Here is a 17,256-nt window from a genome sequence, read left to right on the forward strand (position 1 = left end):
GCATCTTGCAACAAATATAGACTGGAGCTGGACAGTGAAAAACCATGGGCTGTGGGCAGACAGATCCTGGTCAAAATCATAGGCCAGGGTGACTTTGAACTGGTCACTTCACCTCTCTGGATCTCAGTCTCTTCATTCATGATATGAGGCTAATAATCCCTATTTCACAGGACTGTTGGGGGATCAAATCAGCATATGTCTGTAAAATACCTGGTTCATTTGCTGGTGGCTCACCTTGTAACTGGTGTCATTCTTAGAACTCAGCTCCCTCACGGCACCCATACTTGCTACTCTGGGAGCCAGCCAGAGGGGATGGGCACTGAAAGAGCCCTGTGTCTCTCCAGCTCCACTGATGGGCCCCTAGCAGCCTACCAGTGATGTCGTGATGTCAGATGCCCTCCTCTCAAACGCAGAGTGGCTGGGCCCCAGGACTGGGTTCTGTGCCCAGTGTGAAGCAGTATCCTCTAAGGACTGACTTGATATCTCCACGGTTGGATATAAGATTCCCGTGCCAGGTGACACCATACTCCAGCTTAAAGTACCTTCAGAATGTGGCACAGGTTCCTCCCAGGGGTCCCTGGGTATGGGTCCTGGATCTGCTGTGGGATCCAGGACAAGCTGTTAAAACTCTCTGAGCCCCAGTTACCTTGTCATTAACATAGGAAATATAAAACCTAGCTTGAAGGTGGTTGTGAGACTGAAATGCAAGAAGACATGGACAGCAATTAGCTCAGCACCTGGAACGTGGTAAGTGCGAACTTTGATGATGGGCGCTCAGTAAAGTTTCATTGACTGGATGAGCATCCTTCCCTCTTCCCATTTTACAGAAGAGGAAAACAGAGGTCTGGATGAGGGAAATGACTGGCTCACTCTGGTGGCTAGTATCTAGAGTGCTCAGAAGTCAAAGGTCTGGCCACTTCCTTCCCAGTCTTTATTACTTCTAAGAAGGCCCTTTCTGATTGGATTTGGGGAAAACCTTTGGTGTCTCTGCCCATCTGGCAAATCCCAGAGTGGCTGGATCCACCCACATAGCTGCAAGTGGACAGGCCTGGGGAAGGGGAAAGGAAACACGAATCCTGGTCTCTCTCCAGCTCGTCCCCAAGTCTGGACTTTCCGGAAGCCACACCCTGTCCCCAAGTCCCTCTGGAAGCCTTGGCAGCCTTATCTGCAAAGGGGAGGAGAAGGGGTTCTGAAGTCAGCCAGGGCATGTCAGAGGGAAGAGAAAAGCAGGTCAGAGAGGGACAGAGAACACCCCACGTGACCCCAGCCATGCTCACAAGCACTTGCTGTCCTCCCAGACTGCGGACAGCCAGCGAGAACTGGCTCCCAGCCCTGACTCTGTCTTGAATTTGACGGTGACCTTGGGTGAAAAACCATTTCTCCTTCCTAGGCCTTGGTTTCCCCATCTATGAAATGGAAAGTTGAAATTGAGCAGGGGGTCCTCAGCCCACTAGTAGGAAGCAGAGTTTCCAGAACGAGGCCGGTGACCTCCCTGCTCACAGGCCCCACACCCACCCTCAAGGGTCCAAGGATTTGGCTGTGGTATTTCATTTATCATCCTTGCGGTTTGCAGGTACCATGGCTGGCAGGCTGATTGCTCAACAGGCTTATTACACTCCTCTGTGACTAATAGATTCTTTTTCTGTTTGTGTTTTAAAGCCATAGCAATAATATTGGCTCTCAGGGACACCGCTGAAATCACCATTATTCAGCCCGACCCTACCTACACGATAAACAGACCAGCAGAAACATCCCTTCTAGAAAAAGAGAGCCTCTGTTTCTCTCACGGTGGGAGCAGTTTCTTTGAGAAGCTGGTATATGTCAGGGTGGAGGGTGAATTTATGAAGTGTTGAGAATCATAGGATTAGGTCAGTTCTCTGGTCCCTTCCAGCTCTGACCTACACATTGGACCTCATCAAAGGGAGGAGCTGAACAGATACCATCTTCCCTTTGAAAGTTTGAGTGTGGGGTTAAGAGCCTGGCTGGGAGTCAGCACGGCTTGTGGTCCTGGGTCCACCAACTGCTGGCTGGGTGACCTTGGGCAAGTCCTGTCCCCTCTCTGAGCTGGTCTTCTTATCTGAAAAATGGGGGAAAAACGATGACCTCTCATGGGAGGTGGAGAGGGCAGAATACCAGGAAGTCATGAGTGAGAAGCACTTAGCACAGGGCTTGGCGTACAGTAGGAGCTCACAAGCTGGGCATTGTTACCATTAAATGTGGAGCCCTGAGTAGCGGGCTGGAGCGCAACAGGATGGGGGAAGGTTAGGGCCAACCCCAGGGGGGACTTCATGAAGGGTCCAAACCCCCAGGAAGGCAAGTCAAGGGCTGGTCACTGTCAAGGTCACCTGGCCTCTCCTTTTCCGACCAGTTCTATCTGTCAAAACTGCAATGAACAAAATAGCCCAGCACAACACAGCGGCCCCAGCGTCTGTCATGCCAAATTGCTGAATTTGTCAGAGGGAGGAAGCACGGGCTGCCTATGGTCTGGCTCCTGCCTCCCTGGAGCGGGTGGGGAGAGAAGAACCTTCTATGGTTGTCTGACACCCCCTCAAGTCCTCCTCACAAGTATTCAAAGCTCCCCGGCTTTTTCAGGAGCCTGCTTCTCACTTGCCGGGGCAGGAGGTCCTTACTGACAACCATCCACAGGCCCGTTTCCCTCCGTCTGTGGGTCTCCATCCCATGGGGCCCAATGTCCCCTTTATTATGTTGAAACAGTATCATGAAATGGTCTTCACTGATAACATAGCCTGCCTCCACACACAATGAAAAAGCCAGCGTAACCAGTGGTGGGCTGATGAATGTTTAACAAGCAAATCTCTGAAGGAAAAGAATAAAATGATTTATACGGGCATACCTTGTTTTATTGCGCTTCACAAATATTGCGTTTTTTGCAAATTGAAGGTTTGTGGCAGCCCGGCGTGGAGCAAATCTCTTGGCGCCATTTTTCCAACAGCGTTTGCTCACTTCACGTCTCTGCGTCACATTTTGGTAATTCTCGCGATATTTCAAATCCTCCACCAGCAAAAAGATTACGACTCCCTGAAGGTTCAGATGTTGGTTAGCATTTTTTAGCAATAAAAGTATTTTTAATTAAGGTACGTACATTGTTTTTGTAGACATAGTGCTATTGCACACTTAGACTACAGTATAGTGTAAACATAACTTTTATATGCACAGGGAAACCAAAAAATTCGTGTGACTTGCTTTATTGCGATATTTGCTTTATTGTGGTGGTCTGGAACCGAACCCACAACGTCTCCAAGGTAGGCCTGTATCTTTTGCCAATTTCCATGGTGTGAATACTTCCACAATGGCTGATTTCAGACTACCAGCATGATGACACTGAATGCAGAGTTAGAAAGAAACACACACCCCATCTGCTCTTGTGTGACTTGGCTCCAGCACACCACTGAATAAAAGTGAAATGAAATAAATGGAAAGTAATTTATAATAAAAATACATATTTCACTAATTTTCTTGGCCAGGGCTGGCTACTCTAAGAAGACATAACAGAAGGATCTAACTGTGGGCTCACTGTGATTGAAACTGCTGTGCCTACAGACGTGCCAGGTCACTCAAACATCATGAGAAGTAATGCCATCAGTGATGTAATTTTTCCGAAATGGTGAATGGTGAACCAGTCTTAACAATGTTTTGAACAAAGGACAGTCTTCCCTCTATTTACAAGGTAATTGTATTTCTGGAAAATTCAGGGTGTATTAGAATCATGCAAAAAATACTTTGTGCTTATACATAGAATAGAGGTAGGTTTGAGGCACAGGTGATTACAAACAGGATTTTCATTCACACAAATGTCCCACAAGACTTTCCAATGTCCTCATTTGCAAAATGTCAGTGGAGATCCCCAATCACTGTGACATCGAAAAATCACTCCACAGATTTCCAGTACAGTCCCTTGGTTTCGTACTTGGCATCTGTTGAGATCCAGTGTCCCAAACACATACCCCTTCACCCCAGCAGGCCACTCTCCAAGAGCCCTACCACACTAGTTTTGTTAATTTGATCACGTACTATCTTCCAAATTGTTACTAGAGTTTATCCATCCATCCACCCATCCATCCATCCATCCATCCATCTCCTCAGTGCCAGGCCCAGTACTGAGACATAAGGATCCAGGATGAGGCCAACCTGACCCCTAACCTCAGGGATCTTCCAGGTAAGCGGGGAGACAGACACACAGAGAGACATCACAGAAAATGACAGCATGGTGTGCCAAACGAGATGACAGAGGTGAGTGTCTTTGGTGAGTGTAGTTTACAGGCAAGAGCACTAGCTTTGGTCTTAACACCTGAGTATGAACCCTACCTGGGCAGGTACTCACTGTGTGACCTCAGCAGAGTGATCACAGTCTCTGGGCTTCAGTTTTTTTATTTTTTATTTTTTACTTTTTATTTTTTAATTAATTTATTAATTTATTTATTTTTGGCTGTGTTGGGTCTTCGTTTCTGTGCGAGGGCTTTCTCTAGTTGTGGCAAGCGGGGGCCACTCTTCATCGCGGTGCGCGGGCCTCTCACTGTCGCGGTCTCTCTTGCTGCGGAGCACAGGCTCCAGACGCACAGGCTCAGTAGTTGTGGCTCACGGGCCCAGTTGCTCCGCGGCATGTGGGATCTTCCCAGACCAGGGCTCGAACCCGTGTCCCCTGCAACGGCAGGCAGATTCTCAACCACTGCGCCACCAGGGAAGCTCAGTTTTTTGTTTTTTTAAAAATAAATTTATTTATTTATTTTTGGCTGTGTTGGGTCTTCATTTCTGTGTGCAGGCTTTCTCTAGTTGCGGCGAGCAGGGGCTACTCTTCATCGCGGTGTGCGGGCTTCTCATTGTCGTGGCGTCTCTTGTTGTGGAGCACAGGCTTCAGTTTTTTTCCGCTATAAATTGGGGAGGTAAAAAGTCTGATTTCCCCTTCTCCCACCTCAGGGCTGCTGTGCAGATCAACTGGGATAAAGCTCATGATGGGCCCACATGCCCTGGCAGGGGCCTCACAGAATCAGAAATGACCAGTCACTGGTCTTTCCTAGTGGACCTGTGTAGCTGGCTGCCAGCCCCTGAGGTAAGGAGGCTGTTCTGTGGAGACCAGATTGTGTGGATTTCTGCTGATGGGATAGTTAGGAGGTAGTCCTGGGCTTCCCAGACCAAGAGTCACAGTGACATTAACTTCCAGGGTTGGCCCAGTGCCCTCACTGTGCCCTTGTCTGACAGGGCTGGGTAGCTGGGTGAGGGCCCACCACTCTGGGCCAGCCCTGATGTCCACTGACCACGTGGAAATCAAGAGAAGCCAGACAGTCCTAATGCCAGGGACACCTCACGCCCCGCCCCCAGTCAGTGGGGAAGGCAAACACCTCACTGGGTCATTGGCCCCTCCCCATCTTTTTGGCTTGTCTATGTCCCTCCCCAGCGACCTCCATGTTGTCGGTGGCTAACGGCCACTTCTCAGTCCCTGTCATCCACAACATCCCGGCTGCCTCTGGGCCTGTGACCTTCCTCCTCCTTGGTCCCTGTGACAGACCCCACACTTTCCTGAGGCCGGGGTGCCTCCCTTAGGAGCCGGGCTCCCGGCTCTGGCCCAGCTCTCCTCTGCTGCATGACACCACCTGGGGGAGAAGGAAATTGCCCCGCTTCTCTGTCTTCCCCCAGCTCCGTGGCCCGCAAAATAGCAAACAGCTGCTGTGACCATGGGCTGCCCAGACCCCAGGGGCCCGGGGGGAAGCTGGCCAAGGGGAACTTGGAGAGAAAGCTCTTAATAACATACCTTCCCCAAGCTGCTTCCAAAGAAACTTCTCCTCACAAATCATTCCATAAACACTTAGCAGGCTCTCAGGAAAGCGTGCACGGCTCTCACCCGGCTATTAGGAGGCTCCTCACAAGTAAATTGAGACCAGGCAGCAGCGGCCTGTGCCAAATCCCCCTTCCTGCCCTCTTCCCACACGGCCCCCCTCCACCACCAGGGGCCCTTCAGCTCCAAGGGCCGGGGTCTCCTCCGTTGCTGCTCTGGCCTCTCTTCAGGCTCCGGCCCCCTCTCCCTGCTGGGCAGAGGGTGCCCTGTTTCCCTGGAAACCAGCCCCCTACCAACCCCAGCTGCTGGGTTTCCAAGGGGCTGGTGTGTAAGCCTAAACCCCACTAAGACTTCTGAGGGCCACACCAGCAGGCCAGGCCTGGACAGACTGGGCCGGCCCGCTCCCCACTATGTCCCAGCCATCCTCAGCCGAGGCTGCTGGTGCCTCTCAGGCTGGGGCTCCTCAGTAGGGAAATAGCTCTGGGTTCATCCAAGTCACGAGCTGGAAAATCCCTCCCATCCAGCAACTCCCCTCCAGGGAGAGTGTTGTGCAACTCAGCTGGCCAATATCCAGCGCTCGGCTAATATCCCACACGGATCGGGAATCACTTGATTGTTTGTTAAGTTGATGCATTTGCTCACAGGTTAGCAGCTTGCTTGTGTAATGACTGCCATTAGGGTCTCTGAGAACAATAGCAGGGGCTGGCACCTCGTATCGTCCTCCATTTTCCAGCATTGGCTCTGAAAAACGCTTCAGGACTGACTGCCCCTTTTTCTAGGTTTGCCCAATATCATTTTGGAGAACAAAAAGTTCTATTGCAAACAAAAATCATCAGTGAAATAAATAAAACGTTCGGATGAAAATAAACATGTAGATTTGTGGGCACTGAAATTAGCATTAGATGGGCTTTGAGAGACAGGCCCCAGTCACAGATCTTGGGTCAAGCTCAGCCCCCCACTTAAAGGAAGGCTGATCTTGAGCAAGCCTCTGTAAACCTCAGTTTATTCAACTCTAAAATGGGGATAAATCCTACCTACTTCAGAGAGCTGCCAGGAGAAGCTCACCTCACTCCACCATCCCTTTACGAGTGGTCGGTGGTTCCTCCCGGGGAGCTCAGAGTCTGGGGGCCTTGCCCATGACCCTGGGTACTGCTGTCTGTTCACTCTGAGAGTTCAATCACCGGTCATTCATTCAGTCTCTCTTTCAGCAAATATTTAGGGAGCTCTTTTATACAAAAGGCACTAAGCAAGACGCTGACCAAGGCAGACACAGGCCCACCCTGTGAGGAACAAGCAGAACAGGAGAGACAAACACAAAAGGATAAGTAATGAATCACAATTGTGGTAAGAGTTACAATGTCCCTGAGTCAAAGGACTGAATATTTCCTTACGCAGGGTAAGAATCAGACAAACCCAAAGCTGTAGGGAAACAGAAATCCAGGCCCTAAAGGCACCAGGGAGAGGAATCAGTCTGCGGGTCTGTTGTCTGCACGGGGAGAAAGAATGGAAGGAGGAATGGGTTCAGACATGTAATAACAATATTAATGATGATGTTGAGGATAATAATAATAATAGCTACCATCCTTAGGGTACCTACTCTGGCAAGCTTCGTGCTTTACTCTCATTATTGCGAATCCTCATTGCACTCTGTAACTTGCAGATGGGACACCAAAGTTCAGGAAGGTGAAGTGAGTTGCCCAATGTCACATATTTTAGAAGCAGAAGGGCCAAAATGCAAGTCCAGGGCTGTCAACTTTGAGGTAGGATGATAACAGAGCCCTTCCCAGATCTGAAACAGCGGGGTCACCTCTGGAACCTGAGCAAAGTGGCATCACTCCACAGTGTGTGATCTAGGGGAGTCAAGACAGACCCTCCTGCCTCTTCCAAACCCCATCTTCTCAGACATCAGGGGCCTAATTTCCACCCGTGGTGCCCTGCCTCAACCTCTGCGCCTGTCCTTAGTGGGCCCTAGGTCGCCCGTCACTCTCCACCACACCTGCCCCTCCCACCTCCAGGCTTTTTCTCATGTGTTACTTTCCCCCCTAAAATATCCTTCCCAACTTCTTCTATTGGAATCGTACCCATTCTTCAAGGGCCAGTTCAAATTCCACTTTTTCTGACTCTTCACCTTCTGGGAAGGGGAGAAAAAGCATAAGTTTTCATCTTAGGAAATCTGTCTTTGGCATGTAAATAATGTGCAACCATGAACAAATCAAATCAAATCAGGCTCAGTTTTCTTACCTATAAAATAGGGTGCATAATCTTTATGTTATGAGCTTAGCGTGATTATTACATAGACTCATGGATATAAAAGTTCTTTGTAAATGGGAGAGTACTGTAAGGATATTATTTATAATCACAATCCCATTGCCATATAACAGTCCCATTGCCCAAAAATTGGCTTAAGCAAAAATTAAAGAAAAAAAAACGTCTTGACCCATGTCACCAAAAAATCCAAGGGTATCAGAATTTCAGGCATGGCTTTTTCCAAGGGATCAAATTCTGTCCCCAAGACCTGCTTGCCCCATCTCTAGATTCTCCTGGTTTCCATGCTGGCTTCATTCTTAGGCTCTATGTGGAGAAAAGATAACTGTGGAGTTATCTTCCAGGTTCAGATCCAGCTGTAAAAAAAGAGTACTCCTTTCTCAGTAGTCCCAGCAAGTATTCCAATATTTCACCTTTTTGGTTCTGAGGTCACGTGTCCACCCCTGAACAAGACCTTGTGGTCAGGAACGTGTGGTGCTCTGATCGGTCAGGCCTGAGTCTCTAGAGTTGAAGGGTGGAGGAGAGTGGATGAGAGGAATGATTACCCTAAAGCAAAATCAGAGTGTTGTTACCAGAATAAAAGGGGAAAGGATGTTGCTGGCAAAAAGAATAACTGCCCCTCACAGTTCACCGCTTTGCTGGACTAACATCCACACACGCCCTTATTCATGTACAAAATACCTTCCCATCTCCTCCTCTCCCCCAAATGGAAGACAAATCAAAGACTCACATACTTACTGAGTTCCAAATCTCCAGGTGACTTACATTCTTTTACTTCAGAATTACATGTGTTCTCAAGGTCCTGTAAACTGGGGCCTGAATGATAATCTCCCCAACATGCCATTACTCCACAATGGCCAAGAGAGAATAGAGTAACTGCAATCACAACTCCTATTTGAAAGAGGAAAGAAAGGAAACAGCACACAGGGCCACTAGTCCACAGCATCAATCAGTTCCTGATGAGCAGGAATAGCATAGTCTCCCTGTCCTGATGGAGCAAACAGTTACTTGGACGGAGCAATAGGCAGAATAATGGTCCCCAAAGGGGTCCACATCCTAACCCTCTGAACCTGTGAATATGTTATATTACATGACAAAGGGAACTAAGATTGTAGATGGAATTAGGGTTGTGAATCAGCTGATCTTAAATAGGGAGGTTATCCTGGATTACCCAGATGAGCCCACTGTAATTGCAAAAGTCCCTGAAAGTGGAAGAGGGAGGCAGAAGAAGAGTCAATGTCAGGGCAATGGGACGTGAGGAAACGCAATCAGCCACTGCTGGCTTTGAAGAGAGAAGGTACCATGAGCCAAGGAATGCAGGCAGTTTCTAGAAGCTGGAGAGTGGATTCTCCCCAGAGCCCCCAGAAAGGAATGCAGCCTTGAAGACAACTTGCTTTTAGCTCAGTGAGACCTGTTTTGGATGTCTGGCCTACACCATTGTAAGATCAATTTGTGTTGTTCTAAGCCACTAAATTTGTGCTATTTTGTTACGGGAACCATAGAAAATGAATACAGATAGCAAAACAACAAAGCCCACTCCCCCAGTACTTCTCTGGATCCTATTTTTATGCCTCTGGCTGGGCATTTAACAGATACCGCCACTTTCGCTCCCCTAGCCATCTTGGGAGATGGGTGTGACCATCCTTACATCACAGTTGAGGAAGCTGAGACTCTGGTAACAGCCCACTTGTCCAGAATCAACCAACTAATAGAAGAGGGAGCCAAAATTCAAACTCTCGTCTGTCTGGCCTTGAGCCTGGCCGGGTCTCCATAAAACTTCTTTGTCCAGTGGGCCTCTCATCTCCGCCTGAACCCTCCAGTGATGGGGGCTCACGCCCTGCACAGCCGCCTTCCTGCCCCAGGCCTCCCGGCTCCTTCTTGGCTTCACTCCCTGCCTGGTCCTGATGTACGAGACAGCCCAGTGGATGGCGGCTAGAATGTCAGACTCCGGGCCAGCCAGTGGGCAATAAATCCAGGACGGAGTTGCCTGGATAGCGGGACTGAGGCTGAGCTTTCCCATCGCCGGGGGAGCAAGTTCTTTTTATCAAAATCTAGATTTCTGCTCTCCTCTCTCATCTCCAGCCTTGAGCTCCCCTCAGCTGCAGGGAGAAGGGCCTGGAATGCACCGCTTTGTATCAAATGGAGGAAAAGTGGAGCTCTGTCTTGCAGGATTTATTCTTCTCTCTGTTGTCACCGTCACTCTGTTCTGACCCAAGAATGTCCCAGGAGTGGCTGAGGTGAGGAAGGGCAGATCTGGTTCCTCCAGTTTCTCCCTGACAAATGTGAAATGGGTCGGGGGCCGCAGGGGAGGTAAACAGATTCCTAAAAGCGCCTTGTGTGTAATTTGGGACTGAAAGTTCATGCAGAGATAGAACTCCATGTGTGCATCCCCAGGGCCTGGCCCAGCTGACTGCCAGCCAAACCCAGCCTCTCATACCCCAACACACACAACCCATGCAGAGGCCAGGCGCAGACCCCCACTGACTGAGTGGAAACACTCAAGGGCTCCCTGCTTCAGACCACAGAACCTAAACACAGACTCCAAAAGATCAGATGAGACCCAGGGAGCTTCTAATTTAATTCCTTCATTGGCCCAGAGAAGGGAGGTGATCTTCCTAAAGTCACATAGCAAAGCCAGGGCTCGTGCCTCATCAAGCTCAGTTTCTCCAGGGGTAAAGTGCAGGCCTGTGGTGAACTCAGATGAGGCAGAAATTGCTAAGTGTCTGAATGGGAGAGGAAAATAATAACAGCCCACCATGGACTGAGCACACTCTGTGTACCAGGCACCATGCTAAATGCCTGGCAAGCTTCATCTCATTTTGTCTTTGTAACATTCTATGGAGCTATTGTTTCCCCATTTTGCAGATGAAGAAACTGAGACTCAACAAGGAAACCTTCTAGGGGGATAAAAATCTGTATCTTAATTCAGGTGGTGGTTACACAGGTATATACATCTGGAGATGTACACTTAAAATCGGTGTACTTTATTCTCTGTCAATGACACTTCCATTTAAAAGTGCTGTGATGAAAAAAGAATAAACTGAGGCTCAGAGAGGTTAAGCGACTTTCTCAAGATCATTCAGCTGGCAGGTAGCAAAGCTGGGTGGGCCTTGAACTGGATCTGTCTGACCACAGAGGCCACGGTCACTACCCTTGCCATATTGTTGTGTCACATATCTGCCTCACAGTGGCTCTTCCCATCCCTCAAGTCTGCAGCCCTGTTCCAATTTGCTGAACCCAGACTCAAGAGAGTGACTGGGAGGCCTGGGAGGCTCTGAAGAGAGGTCTGAGTCTGGACAAAGGGCAAGGGCAGGGCTGCTGCTGCCCCATGTAGTGGTGCCTCAGTGCAAATTAGGACAATCTTCTCTTTCCCCCCGACAGTGCAGCCTCACACCAGGGTGCAGGAGCATGGTATGGACTGTAGCCCCCAGCCCCTCAGTTCTCTGTGCAGTGCACAACCTGAACAATTGTACATGGCCCTGGCGGCGTGCCTCGCGCTCTGGGCTTTGGCCTGGGGAGACTGACCTTCCTGACCCACTGCACTCTCTCACCTAGCCATTTCTGATGTCCCCCCATCAGTCTGGGGCTTGAGGGCCCTCTTTTTTGAGTTCAGGCCCTAACAAAGGTCCTCAGCTGCAAGGCACGTGGGGGGAGGGGTGGTGGCAGCACAGGGGTGTCACTCAGTCACTTGGCAAATGCTTGGCAAGGGTCCTTTCTGTACTAGGCTCTGGACAGAGATGATCAGACCCAGTCCCTACCTCAGAGCAGTCCCGCGCAAGTGCAGGAGATGCAGGAAGAGATAGTGACGAAAGGAGAGCTGGCACCTTCACACATGTATGAAAGGTGTCTTTTCCTCAAAGCAGAAAAGCATATTAATAAATATACAAATCCCTGGGGCTTCCCTGGTGGCGCAGTGGTTAAGAATCCTCCTGTCAATGCAGGAGACAAAGGCTTGATCCCTGGTCTGGGAAGATCCCACATGCCGCGGAGCAACTAAGCCCATGCGCCACAACTACTGAGCCTGCGTTCTAGAGCCCATGAGCCACAACTACTGAAGCCTGCATGCCTAGAGCCCGTGCTCCACAACAAGAGAAGCCACCACAATGAGAAGCCCGAGCACCACAACAAAGAGTAGCCCCCGCTCGCCACAACCAGAGAAAGCCCGTGCACAGCAACGAAGACCCAACGCAGCCAGAAAAGAAATGAATAAATAAATAAATATTTTTAAAAAATTTTTTAATTAAAAAAAAAGAGAAATATACAAATCCCAGACTACAGTAATGCAAAGGATGGCCCGCAGAGTGGTACAGAGCCAGCCTGCCTAGCTGTATAGCCCCCCTGCACCCCATACCTCCAAGCCAAAATCTGACCTGAGGTCTGTCTGACTCCAAAGCTGTGCTTGCCCAACAGCATGTCCCCAGCTTCTCTCCCTGCAGCACACACGCTTTCCTGCACTTGCTTCTCCCTGACCTAGGCTGGTAGCTTCCTGACCAGGCCCCTGTACCTCCACTGCGCGGGCAGGGGCTGGATGAGGGATCCCCAAGGCCCCCGCCTGCCTGGGATGGTCTGGGTTCTCTGCGTGGGAGAGTGTGCAGACCTGGCCCTCAAGCCAGGGTAATGGTCCTTGAAGCACCCGAGAGCATTCCTCTTCAATGTGACGTGACCACAGGGGTCACTAGGAAAGGGCAGGAGAAATGGGTCATGAGAGAGCGAGCGAACATAACGGGAGCCCCTCCCATCCACACAGGCTGTGCAAAGCCTATTTCCACACCTTGGTTCACTGAACCTGCAAAAGAGTGGGTGAGGCAACAGAGGCTCAGAGAGCTCAAGTAACATGCTCAAGGTCACACAGCCATGCTGCAGCCCAGCTGAGCCAGGAACGCCAGCCTGCCTCTCTGTTCCAGGCCTCCTTCACCACCCATGGCCCCTCTCTGGCTCGCACGGGTGGGCTCAGGGATGCAGGGGACTGAGCCTGGGGCCTGGGCCTCACCAAGCGCACTGAGGCATTGGAGCTGCCGATGATGACAGAGCTACAGTCTGCTGCGAGGAGGTCACGGTCTGTAGATGTCACGGTCTGTTGGCTTTGCGAGCAGGATGAACTGGTGAGGCCCACCTGGGGCTAGGCAGGCCTGGGCCAGGGGCCCTTACCCCAGGTCAGCTGGGGAGCTCTGGGCAGAGCCAGGGGAGACAGCAGCACCGCCTAGGCCCTCCTGCTTCCCCGCTCCTGTTGGGGGAGGGGGTGGCCGCAAATAACCCATCAAAGCCTCCTTTGCTGGGGCAGCTGGATGGGTGGTAGGCTGGGCAGGGGATGGGTGGAGGTGGACTGGAGAGGACCAGGGGGACCTCAGGCCCAGGGCAGCTTTCCCCAGCACGCTTGGAGGGCCAGCAGGCAAGCTCCGAGTGGGTTCCAACTAGTGAGAACAGAATAGCTAAGCCTGGGGGCTCTCTAGCCACATTTCTGGGTTCAAATCCCAGCCACCTCTGTGGGACCTTGGGCAAGCCACTTCACCTGTCTGTGTCTCAGCTGATATACAATATCTTGAGAGCTGATATCAATGTTTACCTCACAAAGTTGTTAAGACGATTAACTCCTAACCCTCACAACCTGCAAGTCAGGGCCAGGGCTGCTACTTCCCTTTCAGAAACAAAAGTATGGCAAAGTCTTCCTCTCTGGGTATGGACTGACAAGGATTACAGTGTGTTGGGGCCAGATAAATGTAGGTTCCCAGCCCACTTCCACTTAATGCTGTGTGACTTTGGGTAAGACACTCAACCTCTCTGTGTGTCCATTTCCTTGTCTGTAAAATGAGAATAATATCCCCTTGCTCACGGAGAAATGACACATGGGAGAGCTCTCAAACCAGAGTTGGTGCTCAGAAGACAATGGTTGCTTTCCCTCCTCTTGGTGATTCAGTCCAACCACCTTGATGTCCCCTAAAATGAGCTAGGCCCAGGTGTAGGCTGCGTACCCATATAGACCAGCCTCAGTCCCTGCTTTCCCGGAGCTCGAAGGACCCTGGGGAGGCCAAGGCTGTGGCCAAAATGTGGGGATGAATGAAGGCTTCCTGCTGGAGGTGGAGGTGACTGGATGTTTATTCATAATTGTTGAAGCTGGGTGATCAGTACATAGAAGTTCATTATCCTATTCTATCTAATTGTGTGTATGTTTTAAATTTTTCCATAATTAAAGTTTGTAAAGCTTTTTCATTAATCACCTAAAATTATCTCAAGTACCACCAGCTATACGTAACAGTCTTTAAGAAAAACTAGACAATCTCTCTTCCCCAGTTCACTGCTGTTATCCTTGAATCCAGGGGTTATCAATCCATGATCCGTGAGCCAAATCCTAGCTTGCTGCCTGTTTTTGTAAATAAAGTTTTATTGGAACACAGCCAGCCCATTCATTTGCGTTTTGCCTGTGGCTGCTTTTGCCCTAAAGGCAGAGTTGAGTAGTTGCAACAGAGGCCCTAAAGGACCCGGGCTGTAAAACCTAAAATGTTTACCATCTTCCCTTTAGAGAAAAGTTTGCCAACCCCTGTTCTAATCTCCCACCCATCCTCCATTATTCACAGACAACTCTGCTATCAGGAATGTAATCGTGCTCTCCAGCCCTGGGGTGATCCTGGGTGATTTCCAGGACCATGGAGATGACGATCCACCCCTGGCCCCTCGGTCCTTCCCACTGTTGTCTCCACTCCCTTTCTCCACCCCCTCCAGCCTTCATTCCCACAGTCTTACCTCAGACCTTGCCACCGCCCACTATGGCTCCACCTTCAAAGCACAGATTTAAACCCCAACTCTCCAACACCTTCCTCCCCTTTTGTCTGTGCGGTCAGTCCCCTAGTCAATGGTTCTCTGACCTCACAGGGACTTTCCATCAGTTGATCTCTCTACTTCCTCCCAGTCCATAAGCTTTCTTCTTTCTTTGCTTTCCTCCTGATCCACAGTCCATCATTTCAATAACACCCTTGCTAATACCCCAACCCTGTTCCCTTTTCTCTTTGCACCAAATCTAAAATGAATCCAATGGTGGATGAACCCAACTATCCCCTTTTTAATGCCTAGACCCAAGCAACTGTTGAAGAAAGAAACCACACAGGGGCCGAAATTGTTTTCACTAGTTTCATACCACACTCCGAACAGTCAACAATGACTCAAACTCCAAACGCATTGACCTAGTTAACTCATTTCCCCTCTATCCACAGTGCCTATTTCAAGCCTTCTCCAGTCTCTGGTGATGGGATTTTTAACAGGCTGAGATGGGGTGCAAAGGGCATTGCAAGTGAAGGGAGCAGCAAGAGCAAGGACCAGGAGGGGCCCGGAAGACATGGAGCTGGGTGTGGCCAGAGTGAGGATGCAGAGGGAGGCCAGGCCCAGGAGACAGCTGCGTCCTATAGATTTAGAAAAATGCTGTGGGCACTGGGGAGCCACAGAAGGCTCTGGAGCAGGCAGTGGTCAGGTGGGAGACGGGCTTCAGCAGGGGCAGGGGTGGGGAATCAGGGAAGAGGTGTGGGGGGAAGGGGTGCTCATCCACCTCCCGCTCTGCATTCATCTGACAGGTTGCAACTTCCTTCTGAGGAGAGAGTAAGCTTCCAGGCACCCCCAGTGCAGAACTGCTGCCCATCCCCAGGGAGGCCCCTCCCATCTGCAGCACACAGCTTCCATGTCCCTCAGTCAGGGAGCACCAGTGGCAGTGTCCTCTGGAGGGAGAGCCTGGCCCAGCGGCTGGGCGTCCTAAAACAGATCATCAAACCTAAGAGTTTTATAAAGCAGGAATGATGACATTTTCACGTACCAGCTTTTCTGTGGGGTAGAGTAGGCATTCCAGAGCACCTACTGTGTGCTGCGCCCCATCTCATAGACTGACCCACGGCCATTAGAGGTAAACATGAGCACGCCCACGTTACAGATCAGGAAACTGAAGCTCAGCAGGACGGGGGACCTATGTCCAATCCCACAGTCCATGATGGTGCCAGACCTGGAGGCCACGTGTTAGGCTCCCTTGCAGGGCTTTCCCTACAACCAGCTGCCCCGTGGGACTCACCAACTGTGAGGATTCAATACCCTGAGGCAGGAATTCACATCCATCGCCTTGCATGCCTTCCATGGAGGGAGGTCAGCCTCCCAGGGCCCCTTCCCACTGTGAGCTGGCTCCATCCAGGAGAATGTCATTTATCACGTGGAGCTGTGATATGACATGCTAGGGAGTCCCAGTTCATCCAGAGAGAGAGAGAGCTGGCAAGGGCGGCCTCCCACCCTCACCTCCAAGCCTGCCCTTCTCCAGGTGGGCACCCCTGCCGTCTCAGCCACATTTCGCAGGATACACTTGAGGACCTATCCAACATTTTGCCTCCTCTGAACAAGCTCCAGTCTGTCCGCGGAGCCCAGAGGGGGCAGTTTTCCAGAGCAGGACATCCCCTCCTGTGGTCCTGGTCCCTACGCCTCTCGGTGATGGAGCCAGAGGATACTGGCATCCTTTGCAGCCTCACACTGTTGGCTCGTGGCCACCCTCCCCTCTGCCCCCATCCTGGGTGGCCCGCAGATGTGCTGAGCCACAGGCGGCAAATATTTGCTGACCAAGGGAATGCATTGTCACTGAAGCCACTCAGCAGGTGTCTGCGTGCGTAGGAGGTGAAACAGGGAGCAGTGGCTGGGGAAGGAATTGCCCAAAAACTCACACCTGTGGGGAGGCCCAGACAGTATGTGACCCACCTCCAACCCCAGTCAAGTTCAAAGACTGAGGGAGAAGACCGGGCCAGATGAGACCCTTAAACAACAGGGTACGAGTGAAGGTGTCATCGAAGGCCAGGATGACAGCTCCACAGCTGCGTCTGAGCAGGGAAGAGCTAGGCATGAGAAGACAGCTCCAGATCAGAGGGAAGGGCACCAGCAGCCCCTGGGAAAGCCTGGATATCCAGAGACCCCAAGGGTGCTGAGCACAAGGGGCCGGAGGGAACAGGACACATCAGTGTCCACCTGGGGAAGGGCTGTGGCTGTGCTGTGTGCTGGAGAAAGGGTCCCATAGAATCCCCATTCCACCCCGCAAATCTGTTCAGCCTCAGCCAGGACACTACCCCTCTCCAACATTCTCCTCCCCTACAAGGTCATCGGACCAGAGGTGATGATGGATATGCAGGGGTGTTCAGTAGAGAGGAACTCACCCCTGTCTCTAAATCAGGCCCAGCCTTCATCTCTGGGGC

General features: G+C 50.8%; 1 protein-coding gene across 9 annotated transcripts in view; it reads right to left on the reverse strand.

Moving 5' to 3' along the window:
* Nucleotides 1-218: 218 nt before the first annotated feature.
* THAP12 (THAP domain containing 12) overlaps nt 219-17,256 on the reverse strand; it is a 100,570-nt gene continuing 83,532 nt past the window's right edge. For 4 of the 9 annotated variants that reach the window (XR_014231579.1, XR_014231580.1, XM_082342282.1 and 1 more), the window contains one exon: nt 219-3,039. Coding sequence is in view for 7 of the 9 variants with exons in the window: in XM_082342282.1 (XP_082198408.1) it covers nt 2,966-3,039 (74 nt within the window). In the remaining 2 variants the exon portion in view is untranslated. Of the gene's footprint in view, nt 3,040-4,757; nt 4,887-7,117; nt 8,948-17,256 lie in introns of those variants that run through there. The other 5 variants (XM_082342287.1, XM_082342286.1, XM_082342292.1 and 2 more) reach the window with 5 other exon arrangements.

This window comes from Balaenoptera borealis, assembly GCF_965194805.1.
Source record: "Balaenoptera borealis genome assembly, chromosome: 11".
Lineage (NCBI taxonomy): Eukaryota > Metazoa > Chordata > Mammalia > Artiodactyla > Balaenopteridae > Balaenoptera > Balaenoptera borealis.